This window comes from Saccopteryx leptura, chromosome 11 (genome assembly GCF_036850995.1).
Source record: "Saccopteryx leptura isolate mSacLep1 chromosome 11, mSacLep1_pri_phased_curated, whole genome shotgun sequence".
In the NCBI taxonomy this organism is placed as follows: domain Eukaryota; kingdom Metazoa; phylum Chordata; class Mammalia; order Chiroptera; family Emballonuridae; genus Saccopteryx; species Saccopteryx leptura.
The window spans coordinates 79,952,551-79,969,501 of NC_089513.1; the positions used below are offsets into that span (position 1 = coordinate 79,952,551).

At 43.0% G+C, this 16,951-nt stretch overlaps 3 protein-coding genes across 3 annotated transcripts; 1 reads left to right on the top strand and 2 right to left on the bottom strand.

Annotated features, from left to right (window-relative positions):
• Positions 1 to 322: 322 nt before the first annotated feature.
• Positions 323 to 2,300, bottom strand: H1-6 (H1.6 linker histone, cluster member). Its single transcript, XM_066353185.1, has one exon. It carries the CDS (start codon positions 1,107 to 1,109, stop codon positions 474 to 476), a length of 636 nt encoding a protein of 211 aa, XP_066209282.1. The 5' UTR covers positions 1,110 to 2,300; the 3' UTR covers positions 323 to 473.
• Positions 2,301 to 3,059: 759 nt separating this feature from the next.
• Positions 3,060 to 8,996, bottom strand: LOC136383352 (histone H2B type 1-C/E/F/G/I). Its single transcript, XM_066353186.1, has 2 exons — positions 8,584 to 8,996; positions 3,060 to 3,460 (listed from the first exon to the last, which is right to left on the bottom strand). The coding sequence occupies exon 1, from the start codon at positions 8,970 to 8,972 to the stop codon at positions 8,592 to 8,594; it is 381 nt and encodes a 126-aa protein (XP_066209283.1). The 5' UTR covers positions 8,973 to 8,996; the 3' UTR covers positions 3,060 to 3,460; positions 8,584 to 8,591.
• Positions 8,997 to 9,259: 263 nt separating this feature from the next.
• LOC136383016 (histone H2A type 1) lies at positions 9,260 to 15,709 on the top strand. Its single transcript, XM_066352491.1, has 2 exons — positions 9,260 to 9,812; positions 15,566 to 15,709. The coding sequence occupies exon 1, from the start codon at positions 9,307 to 9,309 to the stop codon at positions 9,697 to 9,699; it is 393 nt and encodes a 130-aa protein (XP_066208588.1). The 5' UTR covers positions 9,260 to 9,306; the 3' UTR covers positions 9,700 to 9,812; positions 15,566 to 15,709.
• Positions 15,710 to 16,951: the final 1,242 nt, after the last annotated feature.

A 16,951-nucleotide genomic window follows, 5' to 3' on the forward strand; every position in this document is an offset into this window, starting at 1 on the left:
TCATTTTAGAGAGGAGAGAGAGAGAGAAAGAGAAAGGGGGTGGGGGTAAGGAGCAGAAAGTATTAACTCCCATGTGTGGCTTGACCAGGGAAGTCTAGGGTTTTGAACTGGTCACCTCAGCGTTCCAAGTTGATGCTTTATCCACAGCGCCGCCTCAAATCAGGCAATGCTGGTATTTCTAGTCAAGTATTTGGAAGTTTACAGAATACACATATACCTGTATTCCAACTAGTGTGTACAACCTAACATATTGGTGTTGGACAATACCAGAGTACTTTTGAGTATTTGAACCTCTGTACAGTTGTACACGTGTGACAAAACCCTTTATTTCACCTCATCACAAATTTGCTTGTTAGCCGTCAATGAGGTTGACCTGTAGTGTCAAAAACATCCAGTGTTACGCCATTTTAATTTACTTGAGTGGCTCTTAAAAGAGCCTTTGGGTTTTGGGGCTTTTTTAAAGACTGCCCTTTTTACTTCTTAGGTGCCGCCTTCCCGGGGTTGGTCTTCTGCTGGATCAACTTGGTCCTCCTGCCTGTGGGTTTATCCGCTCTGGCCTTCGCTGGGCTCTTCCGCTGGGGCTTGCCCTTCGCTCCTGCAGCTTTCCTGTTGCCTCGGGCAGCTTCTGGAGTCACTGTTGCCTTAGGCTTCGGGCCTCTCTTGTTATTCTTGGTGTTCTTCGGGGACTTGGGCTCCTTGGACAATGCCAGCTTTTTGGTCTTGGCGGTAGCAGGCTTCTTGACCTTGACCTTGGTGAGCTCAGGAGAGGCCTTCTTGCTGAGCTTGAAAGAGCCTGAAGCACCTGTGCCTGTGGTCTGCACCACGGTGCCCTTGCTGACCAGGCTCTTGAGCACCAGCTTGATGCGGCTGTTGTTCTTGTCCACGTCGTAGCCCGTGGCCGCCAGCGTCTTCTTGAGCGCCACCAAGGACATGCCTCCTCGCTCCTGCGAGACTGACAGGGCCTCCGTGATTAGCTTGGACACTGAAGAGCTTGAAGTCTTGTGACTCATACCCGTCGCGGCCACCATCTTCTTCCCTCGCTTCTTGATTAGAGGCTTCTCCATAGACGGGCCACTCTGAGCCCAGTCCACAGGAACTTTTTCAGACATCAGAGCCCAACAAAACAGCAGGTAGCTCACAAGCGCCTTCAAGGGGTGGGCGGGCAATCCTGCTGCCTTATATAGGGCAAGCTGTGCTCTGATTGGTGCATCGCGTAGGCACCGCCCTGCCGCATAGGGGGAGGAACATTTGTGTTTGTTTTACCCCGGAAAGTTGAAATCCACAAATATTGTTTGCACAGAATTGCCCAGATTCCATTGCTGGATGATCTGTGGAAACCCGGGTTTCACATGCAGTCTCGCCTTTTAATGATAAATGACCCACCTTGTCAGAACCATCCAATAAAGCCTTCGATTTTCAGCAAAATTCAAGGAGAAGAACAACATTTCCACTATTCCTTGTAAATTTAAAAGTGATTTTTAGCAGGCGATTTATCTTATCTTTTTTCAGTGGTCTTCCAAATTGTTTGCTTCCAATGGGTGGAGAAAACAAATCAGTCGCGCCCTGACTTTTATTGACAATTGTGCATCTGTGCAAGGGAAGTAACACAGATCTCCTAGATGTCTCACTGTAGAATTAGATGCATATAGAATGATCTACAAACTGTGGAATATGACTTTATTTGGACAAATACAATCTAATAAGCCATAATCTACAAGCTGTGTGGGTTGCTTGTGACTAAAACCACCATTGCAGTTCCTGGAGCTAGAGAGAAGAATTGAGTAAGTATTAATATCATGGATCTCACACATGATATCTTCTTGGTCCAAATCAGGTTGTCATCATGGTTGGTGTCCTCAACTGAGTGTTGCTTCTGGTTTCATTTATTCAAACACCCACATGCCCCATTCCCAAATGCAGACACAGAGAAAAAGATTCAGTCCTTATCTTCAATTAACTGAAAACATGAAGTAGGAACCCTGGCCTGAAGAGCTCAATGGGAGCCATAGACCCAGATCACACACCCCGGACTGGACTAGCAGGTGTGTCTGCAGAGGTGTGGGACAAGAGATATTGGAACAATGTCCAGGATGTTTCTCAGATAGTCTTAGAACTCTTCAGTGAGAGGTCAGGATGTGAGTCAGGAGGCTGCTGAGGGAACAGTGCAGTGGAGTCAGAGCCCATGGGTCAGTCAGCAGAAGAGAAACCTGTAAAGACCATCTTGTGAAAATCCCTGAAGGCCTGCTTGAGAAACTTGATATTTATTCTGCAAACTGGGGAGACATGGTAGGTTTTTAAGGAGAGGGTTTGTGTATTGTTGGAGTTCTCTTGTGATAATCAAGAAAACATCTCTCATGGGGAGTTTAGGAGCCTTATAAGAGGTAATAATGTAGGTAAAAGTAGTTTCAGTTGAATACGACCGAACACAGTTTATTACTTTAACAGAGTCCTAGGCAGAGGAGGGACCTGATAAATATTAGGTTTTGGTTTTTAATCTTAAACTAAGATCCTACTTCTTTTTAGTAAAATGCCTCCCCATGCAATGATTACAATTATGTCCATTGTTTTTCAGCAGGTTTTATGAGATCATGACTAATAAAAATGTGGTGGGAGATTAACCTCAGTAATGATGAAATAAATAAAACTTCAAAAAAGCTTTTTGCCCTATGAGGTTAAAGTTGCTTAAAAAATAGTCTTGTGTAAAAAAAAAAAGGGTTGTAAACCAGAAAAATTTTGTTATGTTGACATAGTCCTTCTGAATAAAAATTTGGCAATGTGCATTAAGAGCCTTCAAAATGGTTTTACCCTGTGATTTAGTATTTCTACATCTAGAAATCTATTTAAAGGAAATAAATATTTAAATATTTGTATAATCTCTAATGCATAAAAATAGAAAATCTAAACAGCCAATAACAGAGGGCCAATTATATAAGTAGTAATACATCTATAAACATTGTGTTTCTAAGCACATTACCTAGAAATATATGTGTATGTACATATAGCATGATACCTACATTTCTTTTATATATTTCTCTTTACACAGATTTGTACAATGAACATTTAATATATTAAAAAAATTTTATTTATTGATTCTTAGTGAGAGAGGAAGGAAGGGAGACAGAGACAGAGAGATTGAGAGAAAGATTGATTTGTTGTTCCACTTATTTACGCTATCATTGGTTGATTTCTGTATGTGCCCTCACTGGGGATTGGACCTTCAAACAGCATTTCAGGGCAATGTTTTGACCAACAAAGTTGGTCCAGCCCTGGGCTGGTCATTTAATATTTTTTATACAAAAAGTAAAAGGATGTTTTAGCCAGGTTTTTATTGACCTTTCCACAATTGTTAAAAATATGTCTTTATCTTCTAGTATTTCTCATTGTCATTGGGTTGTGAGATGCCAGTGTCCAGCAGTGACCAGTGGTGGGAAAAGACATGTATAAACCCCATTTGTTCTTCCTGTAAAAAGAGAGAGATTGATTAATTCACTTCTATAATTCATCAGATTCCTGATATTGTACTCAACTTTGAGAAAAGCAGCAATAATGGTGATAGCTAGTGTTTGCTCGAGTTTGTTTTGTGCCGGGCACTGCTCTAAGCACTTTGTACACACCAGTGCATTTAATCTGCAACAACCTACCCTTGTCCTCTCTGATTTATAGGTCTGGAAATGAAAGCTAAGGGAGGAAGAGTTTCCCAAGGGATACAGCTACCGGATGCTTGGTTAACCCACCCACCTAGCGTTGGAGTCTATGTACGCTCTTCAATGAAGAACGAATATGACCTAGTCAGTGTCCTGTAACTTACCTTTGAGTTAAATCTTGAAGGGTAAGTGCGAATTTGTCAGGTGGAAAAGGAGTTAGGGACTGTCACTAAGGAGACATAGGAATAGGTGGAGTGCTTGGGGGTGAAAGTTGAAAAGTTCAAACTGGTTATTTCCAGGTGGAATGGCTGTAACAGTTTCCAAAATCCTCCCTTTCTTCAGGTGCTCATCTCTCTGGGTTGCTGGCAGATGAAGTCAAAGTGCCCCTCCCAGCCTCCCCCCCCCCCCCCCCCATTTAAAAAAAATAAGTAAAATGGAAATCGACCTAAATAAATGCTTAGTCTATTTCTTAAGGTGTTACAAAGTGTATTTTTTCTCTTCTTCCTGACAAGCAAAAGCAAACCTGATTGTATTTGAACAAATAACCATCTTGAACTTTTCCTGGCAGAAGCTGGTTGCTTTGAGCGCCTGGAGGGCCAGCACTTCATTGACTGGCTCATTGTTGCAATTCTCTCACTGTTGTCCCCCATCCTGCTCTGTTTTGTTTTGTTTTGCTTTGTTTTTCTCCATGGCACTCACCTTCTAACAGACCAGACATTTTACTTACTTATCCAGTTTTTACATCGTAGTCTGCTGGAGTCCTAGCTATCAGGGAAGAGATTTTGTGATTTTGTTCAGTGATGTTTGCAAACGTGCTTGGTGCATATTAGACGTTCAAAAAAAAAAAAAAAACAAAACGTATTGAATGAGTTCATCAATTCAGTTATCTTTGTGCACTTAGTATGTGCCAGGCTCCGTGATAGCCTCCAGGGATACAATGGGGGCCAAATCAGAGCTCAAAGTTTATTGTGTTTACAGCAAAACAAGCAATGACATTCAGTGCAAACAGTGTGACAGTTACACAGAGCCAATTGGGAGTGTCTGGTCATGGAAAACAGCTGGCAAATGCCAGGGCCAAGAAGATGCCTGCAAGATGATGAGTAGGAGTTTTCTAGGCAGGAAAGAGGTGGCGAAAAACTGGAGACCGAACGAAGTCCAGCATGTGTGGGAATTGGGGATCCAGGAAAAGCAGGATGTGGGCAAATCTGGCTGCACAACAGGAGACAGGAACAAAGGCCACAAAGAGTGGGCAGGGCAAGATCCCATCACACTAGGAGTCAAGTATTTGGAAAATCCTAAAGGCAAGATAAACTTGTTCGGGCTCATTCCAGAGGCTACATTTTTTCTCATCGTGAAACAGTGTTGTGCAGCCATTTTGCTAGCATGATACGATGTCTGGTAAGTATTTCATATCTGCTATTTCATTTAATCCTCACCCTATCTCCATGAGTAGGTCATGATGACCACCCCGCCAGCTCAGAGTGGTAGGACTGTCAAAATAACTCAAAGACACTTAGCAGGTCATTAGCACATTCTGTACTGTGAACAAGGTGCATAAGCAATAGATTGATTTCATCCAAAAAAAAAAATCAAAACGGTAATTTATGTAACTAGAAAGAGGGGAGAACAGATCTACAGACCCTCTGGGAACAGGGTATCATGTCTGTACATTATTTTCAGTAGAAAAGAGATTAATATGGACTTGCAGAGCCCCAGAAGTTTCAAAAAAAAGGAGTTTAGTATTTCTCTGGACACTCCAAGATTGGCTAGAGAGCATCTGTGACAGGCTGCCTCTGGGTGACCCACAATTGGCACCATCACCTTGGGTCAACCGCATTCAGTTACTAGGGTCTCATACAGGGCATAACCATTTGGGTTTTAGTATCTTCTTTGTCACATTTATTTTTTAGAGAGAGAGAGAGAGGAAAGGAGAGCGATAATCTCTTTTCTTTTCTTTTTCTTTTTAACTGAGAGGCAGGGAGGAAGGGAGCAGGGAAGCAGAGAGATAGACTCCTGTATGTGCCCCTACTGGATCTACCCAGTAAGCCCTCAGACAGGACATTGCTCTGCCCATCTGGGGGCCTCTGCTCCATTGCTTTCCAATCAAGCTATTTTAGCTCCTGAGGTGAGGCCATGGAGCCATCCTCAGCACCTGAAGCCAACTTGCTCGAACCATTTGAGCCCTGGCTGTGGGAGGAGAAGAGAGAGAGAACAGGAAGGGGTAAGGATGAAGAAGCAGATGGTCGCTTCTCTTGTGTGCCCTGACTGGGAATCAAACCCCTGACTTCCACAAGCTGGGCCAACTCTACCTCTGAGCTAACTAACTGGTCAGGGCCTGTTTTTTTGTTTTGTTTTTTAATTTACTTATTTTAGCAAGAGAGGAAGGGAGAGAGAGAGAGAGGAAATGTATTTGCCCTGATAGAGTAAATGAACTGATAACCTCTGAGCTTCTGGACAATGCTCTACGCAGCCGAGCTGTCCACCCAGGGCTGTTCTTTGTCACATTTAGCCATCTGTGTACAGAGAAGGAGGACAAAAAAAGTCAAGAAGGCAATCACAATAAAAAAATATTTGAAATCTGTATCGTCTCCAAAGACACAGCAATATGTTGAAACTTTGATTTGAGTCCTGAATTTTTTACTCTTCCTGGTAGCATTTTGTGCTTGCTTTTTAATCAATACCAGTAAATCATAGATAAATATAATGATGACTTCAATTATAAAGTATATTTACCTTATCGGCATCAATAAGATAATATATATTACTTTGAATTCACTACATTAACAGTAACAACTATCTAATATAGCCATTATCTTGTATGAATATTGTTTCTCTGTAGCTATAGTGCTTGATAGAGTGACTACCCAGTGTGTGATAAAAATAGCTCTTAAAAAAACAGATAGTGGTCTTCGCTCCCAGGCATAAGGAACTGGGAGGTAGTCCCATAGCCTGTCTGGTACTCTGGGCCTACAAGTGCACATAACATATCCCTTTTACAAATTGGAAGTGGCAAAGACAAACATATCTATTTCCATTCCCATAATGCATCTGTATGTCCTTCAACTTGTTAAATATTATGGCCATTCTAAACTATGTAAAAACAAGAGACTTGAATAAATCAAATTGTTATAGTGATACATAATTTCTGCCCTCCAAAGTAGAAAACTATTCAGGTTACCTAAGATTTGGCATGGATTTACTCAATTTAATATTCATCTGAATTCTTAAAATTATCTATTGATTATGAATTCAGTATTTGAGCTGACACATTGAATCTTGATGAACTGTAATATTATAAAAATCCATGCACTTTTAAAATGACATTATGATTTAATTTAGTTCAATGGCTAATTTACAATTGTATAATTTTAGATAAAGTGATGTTATCTAATCAGTAAACCTAGTGAAAGAAATCTAGTAAATTCAAATTAAATATTTTTTTAATGAATTTGAGACTTGACGTAAACTAGAATATCATGCTAACATTATTTTCCATTATGGCAATAATATATGAAAAGACAGAGAGCCACCTTTTAAAGCAAAATTAAGTCAGTCAATTTGTCCAAAAAGTTATCTTGACTAGAAATGTGATACTTCCCCTAGAAAATCACATATGATAAATTAAAAATTTTAAAGTTCTTTAATATATTAAAGTAGTGCACTTTTATCAATAACCTGTTACCTTTTGATATCTGTTACCTGTTAACTAAGACCATTAATTGAACTCACAGTTGAACTTTTTTCCTGAATTCTGATTTTTATTTGAATTCGTCTTTTAAAATGTTTTTAGTCTTTTCACAAGCAAATTAAAATTTAAATTTAGATTGAAATTAATTTCCTAGTGAAGTAATATTTCACTAAAAAATGATTTATTCATGAAACAAAAATATCTTCAATTTTGCAAGTTAGAGGAGCTAATTGTGAATTTGGAACAAAATTTAAAGTAGGTAAAAACAGCCACACGTTAGTCAAAGAAACAGACATGTAATCAGAGATCTCTTGATAAGAATATGAGCTAATTTTGATACCTTTCTAAGATTGGTAGAAAATTCTAGTTTCTAATGACATATCCTTTACAATAAGTTAAGATTTAAATTATTAAATGTTTTGTGGAGGGCTTGCAAGCCCTATCTTTTTTGACGTCTTATTTATAATATTTTCCTTCTCTCTCCTCTCTTAACCTTACTTAAAAGACCCGAAAGAATAAAATTTGGAGTTATTGAATTACAAACTTTAGAGGTGATATAGATGAACTGGAGCCCCAGCCAGGTAGCGTCCAGTTGGTGAGAGCATAGCCCTGATACACCAAGATTGTGGGTTTGATTGCAGGATAGGGCACATAAAAGTGTCAACTGATGAATGTATTAAAGCAGTCAGTTGGGAGGATTTATGTGGCAAGCATCTGCCAAAGTCCTGCTTCTGTGTTTCCCCTAATTAGGCCAAGACTACACCCTTTTCCAGGCAGCCAAAGCCTTGCCCAGCTGAGTTCTAATGTTAAACCGTGTAATGTCTGTTCGGCCTGTGTCCTCTTCCCGGCTGTCACAACTGCAAATTTAAAAACCAGATTCCTTTTAAATTACTTAACTTACTCGGGATTGTTAAAGATCTGTCTATTCTTGTTAAATATAAACCTAACTTCCTGTTTGTCCCCATTTTTAATAGAGAAACAGTTCACAAGACGTTGCAATTATCCTCCATTTCAATACAGTAACGGTAGTTCTTTTTTAACGCTTTACAGTCTGCGCCTTGGCCAAGGACCACACGATCTTTAGGGAAAGTAAAATTCCCCAGTCCACCTGCCTCAATTGTTCCTGCTCTTTTTTCTGATTGAGAAATAGTTTTGTTACAATTTTACCACATAAAGTTTCTGTTTACAGCTCTTTGTGGGAATTTGGGTGGCTCTGAAAAGAGCCTTTGGGTTAGGAGACAAGCCGCTTACTTGCGAGTCTACTTGGAGCTGGTGTACTTGGTGACGGCCTTGGTGCCCTCGGACACAGCGTGCTTGGCCAGCTCCCCGGGCAGCAGCAGGCGCACGGCCGTCTGGATCTCCCGGGACGTGATGGTCGAGCGCTTGTTGTAATGCGCCAGGCGCGATGCCTCGCCCGCGATGCGCTCAAAGATGTCGTTGACGAAGGAGTTCATGATGCCCATGGCTTTGGACGAGATGCCGGTATCCGGGTGGACCTGCTTCAGCACCTTGTACACGTAAACGGAGTAGCTCTCCTTGCGGCTGCGCTTGCGCTTCTTGCCGTCCTTCTTCTGCGCCTTGGTCACCGCCTTCTTGGAGCCCTTCTTTGGGGCGGGCGCTGACTTCGCTGGCTCAGGCATTCTCAAAGGTTAAATCAACCAGAGTAAGATGGAAGTGGGACAGAAACTCTGCTACTTATAGAGGCTTTATGCTAATGAGGAATGCAGAGAGACTCTTAGTTCATTGGAAGACAAGCCACAGGGCTGTCATCCTTGGGCCGAGCTATGTAAATTAGGTATGAAAATTAAGCTTTTCTATTGGCTATTTGACTAAATATTTGCCTAGCCAATCATACCACCCGGCTTGAGCCTCAAGAACTGCCTATAAAAGCAGCCATGTTCTACCCGTTTTCATAACTGGCCAATTTCGGCGGGTCTTTTCTGTTTAATTTACAGCATCTGTTTTTGTTTTGCGATGTCAGGGCGAGGAAAGCAGGGCGGGAAGGCGCGAGCCAAGGCGAAGTCTCGTTCTTCTAGAGCTGGGCTGCAGTTTCCCGTGGGCCGCGTGCACCGCCTTCTCCGCAAAGGAAACTACGCGGAGCGGGTCGGGGCCGGCGCGCCCGTGTACCTGGCGGCGGTGCTGGAGTACCTGACGGCCGAGATCCTGGAGCTGGCGGGCAACGCGGCCCGCGACAACAAGAAGACGCGCATCATCCCGCGCCACCTGCAGCTGGCCATCCGCAACGACGAGGAGCTCAACAAGCTGCTGGGCAAAGTGACCATCGCGCAGGGCGGCGTCCTGCCCAACATCCAGGCCGTGCTGCTGCCCAAGAAGACCGAGAGCCACCACAAGGCCAAGGGCAAGTGATTTGACAGACCTGTTTTCCAGAAACGCTTTGAAACCCAAAGGCTCTTTTCAGAGCCCCCCACCATCTCAAAGGGAGAGCTAATATCACTGTCAAACGGGGAGAAAACACAAAGGTAAGCTAAGTTTTCCTCAAAACCAGGACAAATACAACAAAAAGCATTTTTTGAACCTTTAGGAAAAGTTGGTGTTGACAAACAGGGCTGTCTCTAGACAGAAGGGTAAGCGGGTATGCTGGCTAAGTAGAAGCGGCACGCCTTTCATAGTCACATGACCTGGCTGCGGTCAGGAACGGGTTAACTGCAGAATTGGCCTGGTCTCTAAACTTCAGATCGCCTTGTAAAGCATTAATGGCCTGGAAGGCAAAGTTCCCGGACCGGGTTCTAATCTTGCCGCCCTACCCCCTGGGGGCGTTAGGTTCTGGGCTCGCATAAGCGTTCAAAGCACCACTGAAAAGTTGAACAGGGCAGTGAAAGCTGCCTCTGAGACATTGGTTCCTTTCCAGTGAAGAAGACAGCCTCCATCTAGATCCGAATTGCAGCTCCTCTACTGATTGTGAGATTGGGGCCGATTTCTAACCTGGTACTTGGTTTTGTCATCTTGTTAATTGGGGGTAGGTTGATGTTTTCTCTAAACCCTAGTGCCACGCTCCATTTAATTCCCCAAGAAATCGTTTTTCTGGAAGTCTAACGCCTATGTTCCCATAACACTTAGGCTTTCCCACAACACTTGTTTCCAGGGGGCTGGTAACTGCAGCACCAGTCTCCAGAAGGGGTCACCTGGACTGTGCAAAACTCCTTAGGGTCCTATTCTATTTTTTTTTTTAACTTTTTTTTTTTTTTTTTGTATTTTTCCGAAGCTGGAAACGGGGAGAGACAGTCAGACAGACTCCCGCATGCGCCCCACCAGGATCCACCCGGCACGCCCACCAGGGGGCGATGCTCTGCCCCTCCGGGGCGTCGCTCTGCCGAGACCAGAGCCACTCTAGCGCCTGGGGCAGAGGCCAAGGAGCCATCCCCAGCGCCCGGGCCATCTTTACTCCAATGGAGCCTCGGCTGCGGGAGGGGAAGAGAGAGACAGAGAGGAAGGAGAGGGTGGGGTGGAGAAGCAAATGGGCGCTTCTCCTATGTGCCCTGGCCGGGAATCGAACCTGGGTCCCCCGCACGCCAGGCCGTCGCTCTACCGCCGAGCCAACCGGCCAGGGCCGGATCCTATTCTATTTTTGAGTCTCGCCAAGATTTTTCTGGTTGACCCCTCCCCCTATGCCCCAAACCTTCTCACCTAGCAACCAGCAGCCAAAGCAGCTAGCTGGAGTGTTGCTGAAGGCAAACTGGCGGAAAAAAAACAAAAACGAGTGCCTTCATGGCTCCGCGTTAGAATTTCCTGAACGGTTCTTGCCAATTCCAATGAGCAGTCGGGCTGAGAATCATGAGACTGGGAAGTCTGGCTTTGGTGGTCGAGGCCGGGATCCACTGCGCGGGTCAGGTTCTGTTCATCCACCATTTCTTGTATGTCGGAGAACTTGGATTCTCAGATCAGAATTGCTTCACATCAGCCTTAGGACCCTTTTTCATTAACTAGCCAAGTTTTCTTTGAATCCAACCCTAACAGGAGCTCTCTCCCCACCTCCTGTCTTCTGTGCCTTTGCTCACCTTCTGATAGAATGGGCTCAGCAGTATGGGTTCTGAAGTTAGAACAGGGTGCTCAAGAACCATGGCTGACACGACACTCTTTGTCAGACACATTTTCCCCTTCTTCCAACATATAAATTCATTTACTCAACACCCTTAGAGGTAAATATTCTCTTATTCAGATTATAAAGGTGAGGAAACTGAACGGAGCATGAACCGGACTGAGCCCCAAGGTCAGGAAGCCAGTACGTACTTCTCCCATCCAAGTACTAACCAGCCCCGACCCTGCTTAGCTTCGGAGATCAGACGAGATCCCGCGCGTTCAGGGTGGTATAGCCATAGAAGCCAGTACTTCTAACCACCAAACCACTGCTTTTTCTGTAACTACTGGTCCCTAGATTATTGCCAGAACAACGAAGCCAGTAAAAACTCTACACATAATGGGTCAACTTTGTCCACATACCGGAATGTTACTATTATAGTTGCATCCTAAACTCACTGAATAATTTAAGGGAAGGAGGTGTGATCTTCCCAGAATCTACACAAATGGCAGGAGATAAATCTTGACACTGTGTTAGCACTGTAAAGGTACGTAAAAAGCCAAAACACTTTTGCTTCAGTGTGTGACAAGTGAAACAAGTGGGGAGATGGGTTAGGAAAGGACTTGAATATAAAGAAAAGGCGTTAAAAGACTTGAATGTGAATTCTCCACAGAGCATCAGTAACAAAACTTTCTACTTGTTTACTCTGTAAGGAATGGTATGCTGTGTCAATTAAATTTGTTACATCTTCACCAAAACCTTAAGGTCAAGGACCCCATCTTGTTCACTTGTTGATAGTCCTATAGGCTCTGGCATACCATAGGCACTTGAGAAAATTTTCTAGTGGACAGTAAACAGTAGGTTCAGTTGGTTTCCAGCCCTTGAGCAGATCTCTACCATGTCCTCAGGGGTCTGGGGAGGTCCATTTACACAGGGGCAAGCTGATGAGAATGATAAACTTCAGCTCTCCAATTCCCAAAGGCCCCCAGGCACCAGGGACAAAAGTTGATCCCAGGGATTTAATGAGATGCCAGACCAAGGCAGAATCATTCATTATTTGGTTGTGTAGCACATTCTAAACACAGCAAGTCAACTGACATAGTATTGCCAATTATTAAATCTCTTTTCTAAATTTGCAAACAATCTGTGCAGCAATAGTCTTTACTTCATCATTCACTTCCGTTTTTTTTTTAATGTATCATTTGAATATTTTTATGAGCATGGCAGGTTTTTTAATCAGTTGTAAACAATAGCATATATTTTAATGTTGGAATTAGGTTAACATCTAAAGATTTGTCATATGTTGACCCTAACTTAGAATTATAATTGTGAATATTCCTATTAAGTATAACATGTGTATTATTAGAAGATAATAGGAATTTAATTACAGATTTCTCATGCATATTGAAATTGAAAATAAGGGCTCATATGTAGCCCCAGAATTCTTTTGTCTCCATTTTAGTCCAATACCTTAATATTGTACCAGAAATATTAGCATCACCAGATCTACTAAAAGACAGCCATCAGCTGTACTTATACCTAGAAAGTTGTATTACTAATAAAATAGACAAATAATAATAATAATAGTAATGAAACTAAGCTTAACCATTGTAACTTCAAGAGAAATTAGAATATGACACATCAACTTTAAAATAAGGTGATTCTCAGGCATGGGATTGATGTCATATTGGAAAAATATCAGAACTTCACTGAATGTTTTACATTACAGTTGTCTGAGTTGTAGTTTGGGCAGAAGGAGAAAATCAACATTTCTTAGGACAGAAGACTTAAACGCATGTTACAGTTGAGGCTGTTTCTGAAACAAGCTAAGTAGGCTTCAGACTCTGTTATATGTTGTCTGTCTGCAAAGTAGAGCTTACACCTTTACTGCACTCCTCACTGAGGGACACCAAACAGAAAATGGCAGGTGAAGGGGAAATATGCTACCTTTCCTAGTAAAGTTATACATATAAGGGATAACATTCCTCATCACTAAGACCAATAATACTCAGGACTGCTGAGGATGAGGAAGAATTGCCACCATCATACAAACTTTTGAGAAATTATTCTGGTAATATTGATTAAATTTTATTAATAGGCATGGCCTTTTTTCCAACAAGGTAATATTAGATTTTAAAAAATAAATAAATAAAAAAAAGGAAAAAAAAAACAACCCAGACATTTGGAAATAGAAGGTGTGTACCATCTAGAAATAAAAGCCCCACTATGCCAGGTTAGGTAAGGAGATTGTTAGTTTTTATAGATATAAAGGTCTGTGTGTAAAGTGTTAAAATGTGCATGTATTAAGTTTATGGCTTAAAGCATAAAATATAAAATAAAAAGTAACCCTCCTCTGCCCACTTCTCACCACATCCCTTTCTATCATCCTGTTGACATTCTTTAAAATGCACTCTGAGATCTTATTACCGGGTTTCTTGTTGTTTAGCTCTGTTGATTATACCCTTTATTCCATGACGTAGAGGCCTGGTCTGTCTAGTCACCGTGACATTCCAGCATCTAGCAGATGACCTGTCAGTCAATTCTCTGGGCCCTCTCAGACACCAGCATGTGGTTATCTGAATTTCTGTATAAAGGTGACCACTACTAATACATCACCTACTCACCCTCCCCAGCTACAGGAATGCAGTGGAATTTGGAAGTACACCCCATCTGCATTCCACTCTCCTTTTCCACACTCAATGCCATGTGATCACCCTCGGGAAGCCCTTAATTCCTAAGGGCCTGCCCTGCTAGCTGATATGGATAAAAGAATCTTCTTCAGTATGCTATTGTACTTTGGTCTGTGGTAACTAGATGTTTGCTTTGAATCGTGGAACAAAAAAGTGTCACACGGCTGGTGTGTGTGACCAAATCAACGCTCTTTCGTCCACGTAGAGTGTCTGCTGTGCACAAGAGGGCACCTCACTGGCTTTATATTTGATTGCTGGGGTTGGCCAGGGAACATTCATCTGCAGGGTGAGTTGTATCAGACTCCTCTCTACCCTGGCGACTCGCCTCCTCCCCATAGAATAGATAGATCTTCAGCAGTGCTGAGAGCAAATACTCAGAAGGAGCTTGTTGTCCAAACTTGTTTCTGCACAGAAATGGAATAACCAGTGAGCTCTAGGGACTCCTGAGTTTCTTCCTGGGGTATGTGTCATTTTAGTCACCACTCCATCTTAAATTCTAGTTGCTAAATTTGGAAGGGGTTCATAACTGGTGGGTTCTAAGCGGCTCTGTGCAGTCCAGCAGCCACTTGCCAGGAGGGACATTTTAAATCTAAGTAAAATAACTAAAAATCTGGGTCCTCGGACGTCCTAACCACGTTTCACGTTGTCGGTGGCTGCGGTATTGGACAGCAAAGATACAGAACATGCCTGTTGTTGCAGGAAGCTCTGTTGGTCGCACTGAGAGCGCCAGGTCCTTCTTGTCCCTGTGGGTCAATGTGTTCAAGTGCACTTAACCAGCTTCTTCCAGGTGGCATCTGAGGACACGGTTTCCAGATAAAATATAGGATGCTCAGTTAAATTTAAATAAGCAACAAGTAATGGCATTATAAGTTTCCCTGAAATATTGCCTGAGACGTACTCTAGTAAAACAAAAATTGCTCATGTGAAATTTAGATGTGATTGAGCATCTTGTATTTTCCATTTGCCAAACCTGGACACCTTATCTCAGGGGTCCCCAAACTACGGCCCGCGGGTCACATGCGCCCCCCTGAGGCCATTTATCCAGCCCCCGCCGCACTTCCGGAAGGGGCACCTCTTTCATTGGTGGTCAGTGAGAGGAGCATAGTTCCCATTGAAATACTGGTCAGTTTTTCGATTTAAATTTACTTGTTCTTTATTTTAAATATTGTATTTGTTCCCGTTTTGTGTTTTTGTTTTTTGTTTTTTTTAGTTTAAAATAAGATATGTGCAGTATGCATAGGAATTTGTTCATAGTTTTTTTTATAATCCGGCCCTCCAACGGTCTGAGGGGCAGTGAACTGGCCCCCTGTGTAAAAAGTTTGGGGACCCCTGCCTTATCTGAAGGGCAAACTCGAGTATATTCCCGAGAGGCTGAGTCCTCTCACCACGGGGGGTGTTTATGTAAGGGATTGAGAGAAGGAGTCTGTACATATTCCTGTTGGTGTTCAGGAAGGCCGAGAAAGAAGTTCTCAAATTCATATACTTTGGTTTTTATCTCTCCCCTTAGGTTTCCAAAGCTGCTCACTGCAGAGACGCCTGTCAAACTCATCAGTTCCCGGAAATGGATGGATGGATGGCATCAGTGCTCTGAGGTCACTGACTGATGCTGCACGTGCAAAGATTTTCCTATTAAACACTTACTCTGAGTTCATTTCTTTGTGTGTATTTGTGTGCCTTGGGGATAAGGAGAATAAAGGGGGGGGATATCATTGAGGGTAAGCTCTCCTTAGTACAAAAATGTTCCTAATTTTTAGAATAAGTTATACAGTGAGTGGATTCAAACAAATCAAAATGACAAGGTATATATATCGACAATCTACTTCCGCTGGACTATTCCACTGTTCCTTAGGTCATTATTTCCTTTGTGAATCTGCCCTTTGTTAATTACAGATGTGAGTCAAGAAGGAATGGGAGACAGTGTTAGAACATTGGCCTGGCTTGTGGTAGTCCCAGGTTCGATTCCCAGTCAGGGCACACAGGAGAAGTGCCCATCTGCTTCTCCACTCTTCCCCCTCTCCTTTCTCTCTATCTCTCTCTTCCCCTCCCGCAGCCAAGGCTCCATTGGAGCAAAGTTGGCCCAGGCACTGAGGATGGCTTCATGGCCTCTGCCTCAGGTGCTAGAATGGCTCCCACAGCAAAGGCGCAATGCCCCAGATGGGCAGAGCATCGCCTTCTGGTGGGGATGCCGGGTAGATCCTGGTCGGGTACATGCAGAAATCTGTCTCCCTCCCCACTTCTAACTCTGGAAAAATACAAAAAATAAATAAATAAATTAATTAATTAAAAAAAGAAGGAATGGGAAATAGAGGGACAAACCCACATGTGCCTCACCTGGGATCCACCTGCCAAACCCACTGAGGCCATGCTGAACCAAGGGAGCTATTTTTAGCACCTGAGGCTGCTGCTGGGACCAGGACCAATACAGCTAACCTCAGCACCAGTCCAGCCACTGGCTGCGAGAGGGAGAGAGAAAGAGAAGGAGGAGAGAGCGGAAAAGAGAAGCAGGTAGTCACTTCCCAAGTGGGCCCTGCATCCACACGCCAGGCCAACACTTTATCCACTGAGCCAACTAGCCAGGGCCTCCCCTTCATTCTTAAAAAATAGCAGCCTATATGCACTGTTCTGCATTTGCCCTTGTCGATAACAGTGTATCTATAATGGAGAATTTTGCAGATGTGAATACAGGGAACTTCCTTCATACCATTGCATGGCGCTATACTGTATGGGCGCATCGTCGTGTATGTAACCTGTCCGCTGTTGGAAGGCACATGAGACAGGTCTGGAACCATAAACCCCTGATTTACAACAAATTGAAAATTGTTCTATTCTGCTGGGATGCTCAGAAACTCAAGTCACTTTGGGGGTTGGAGTCAAGTTTCTTTCCCTTAAAAAC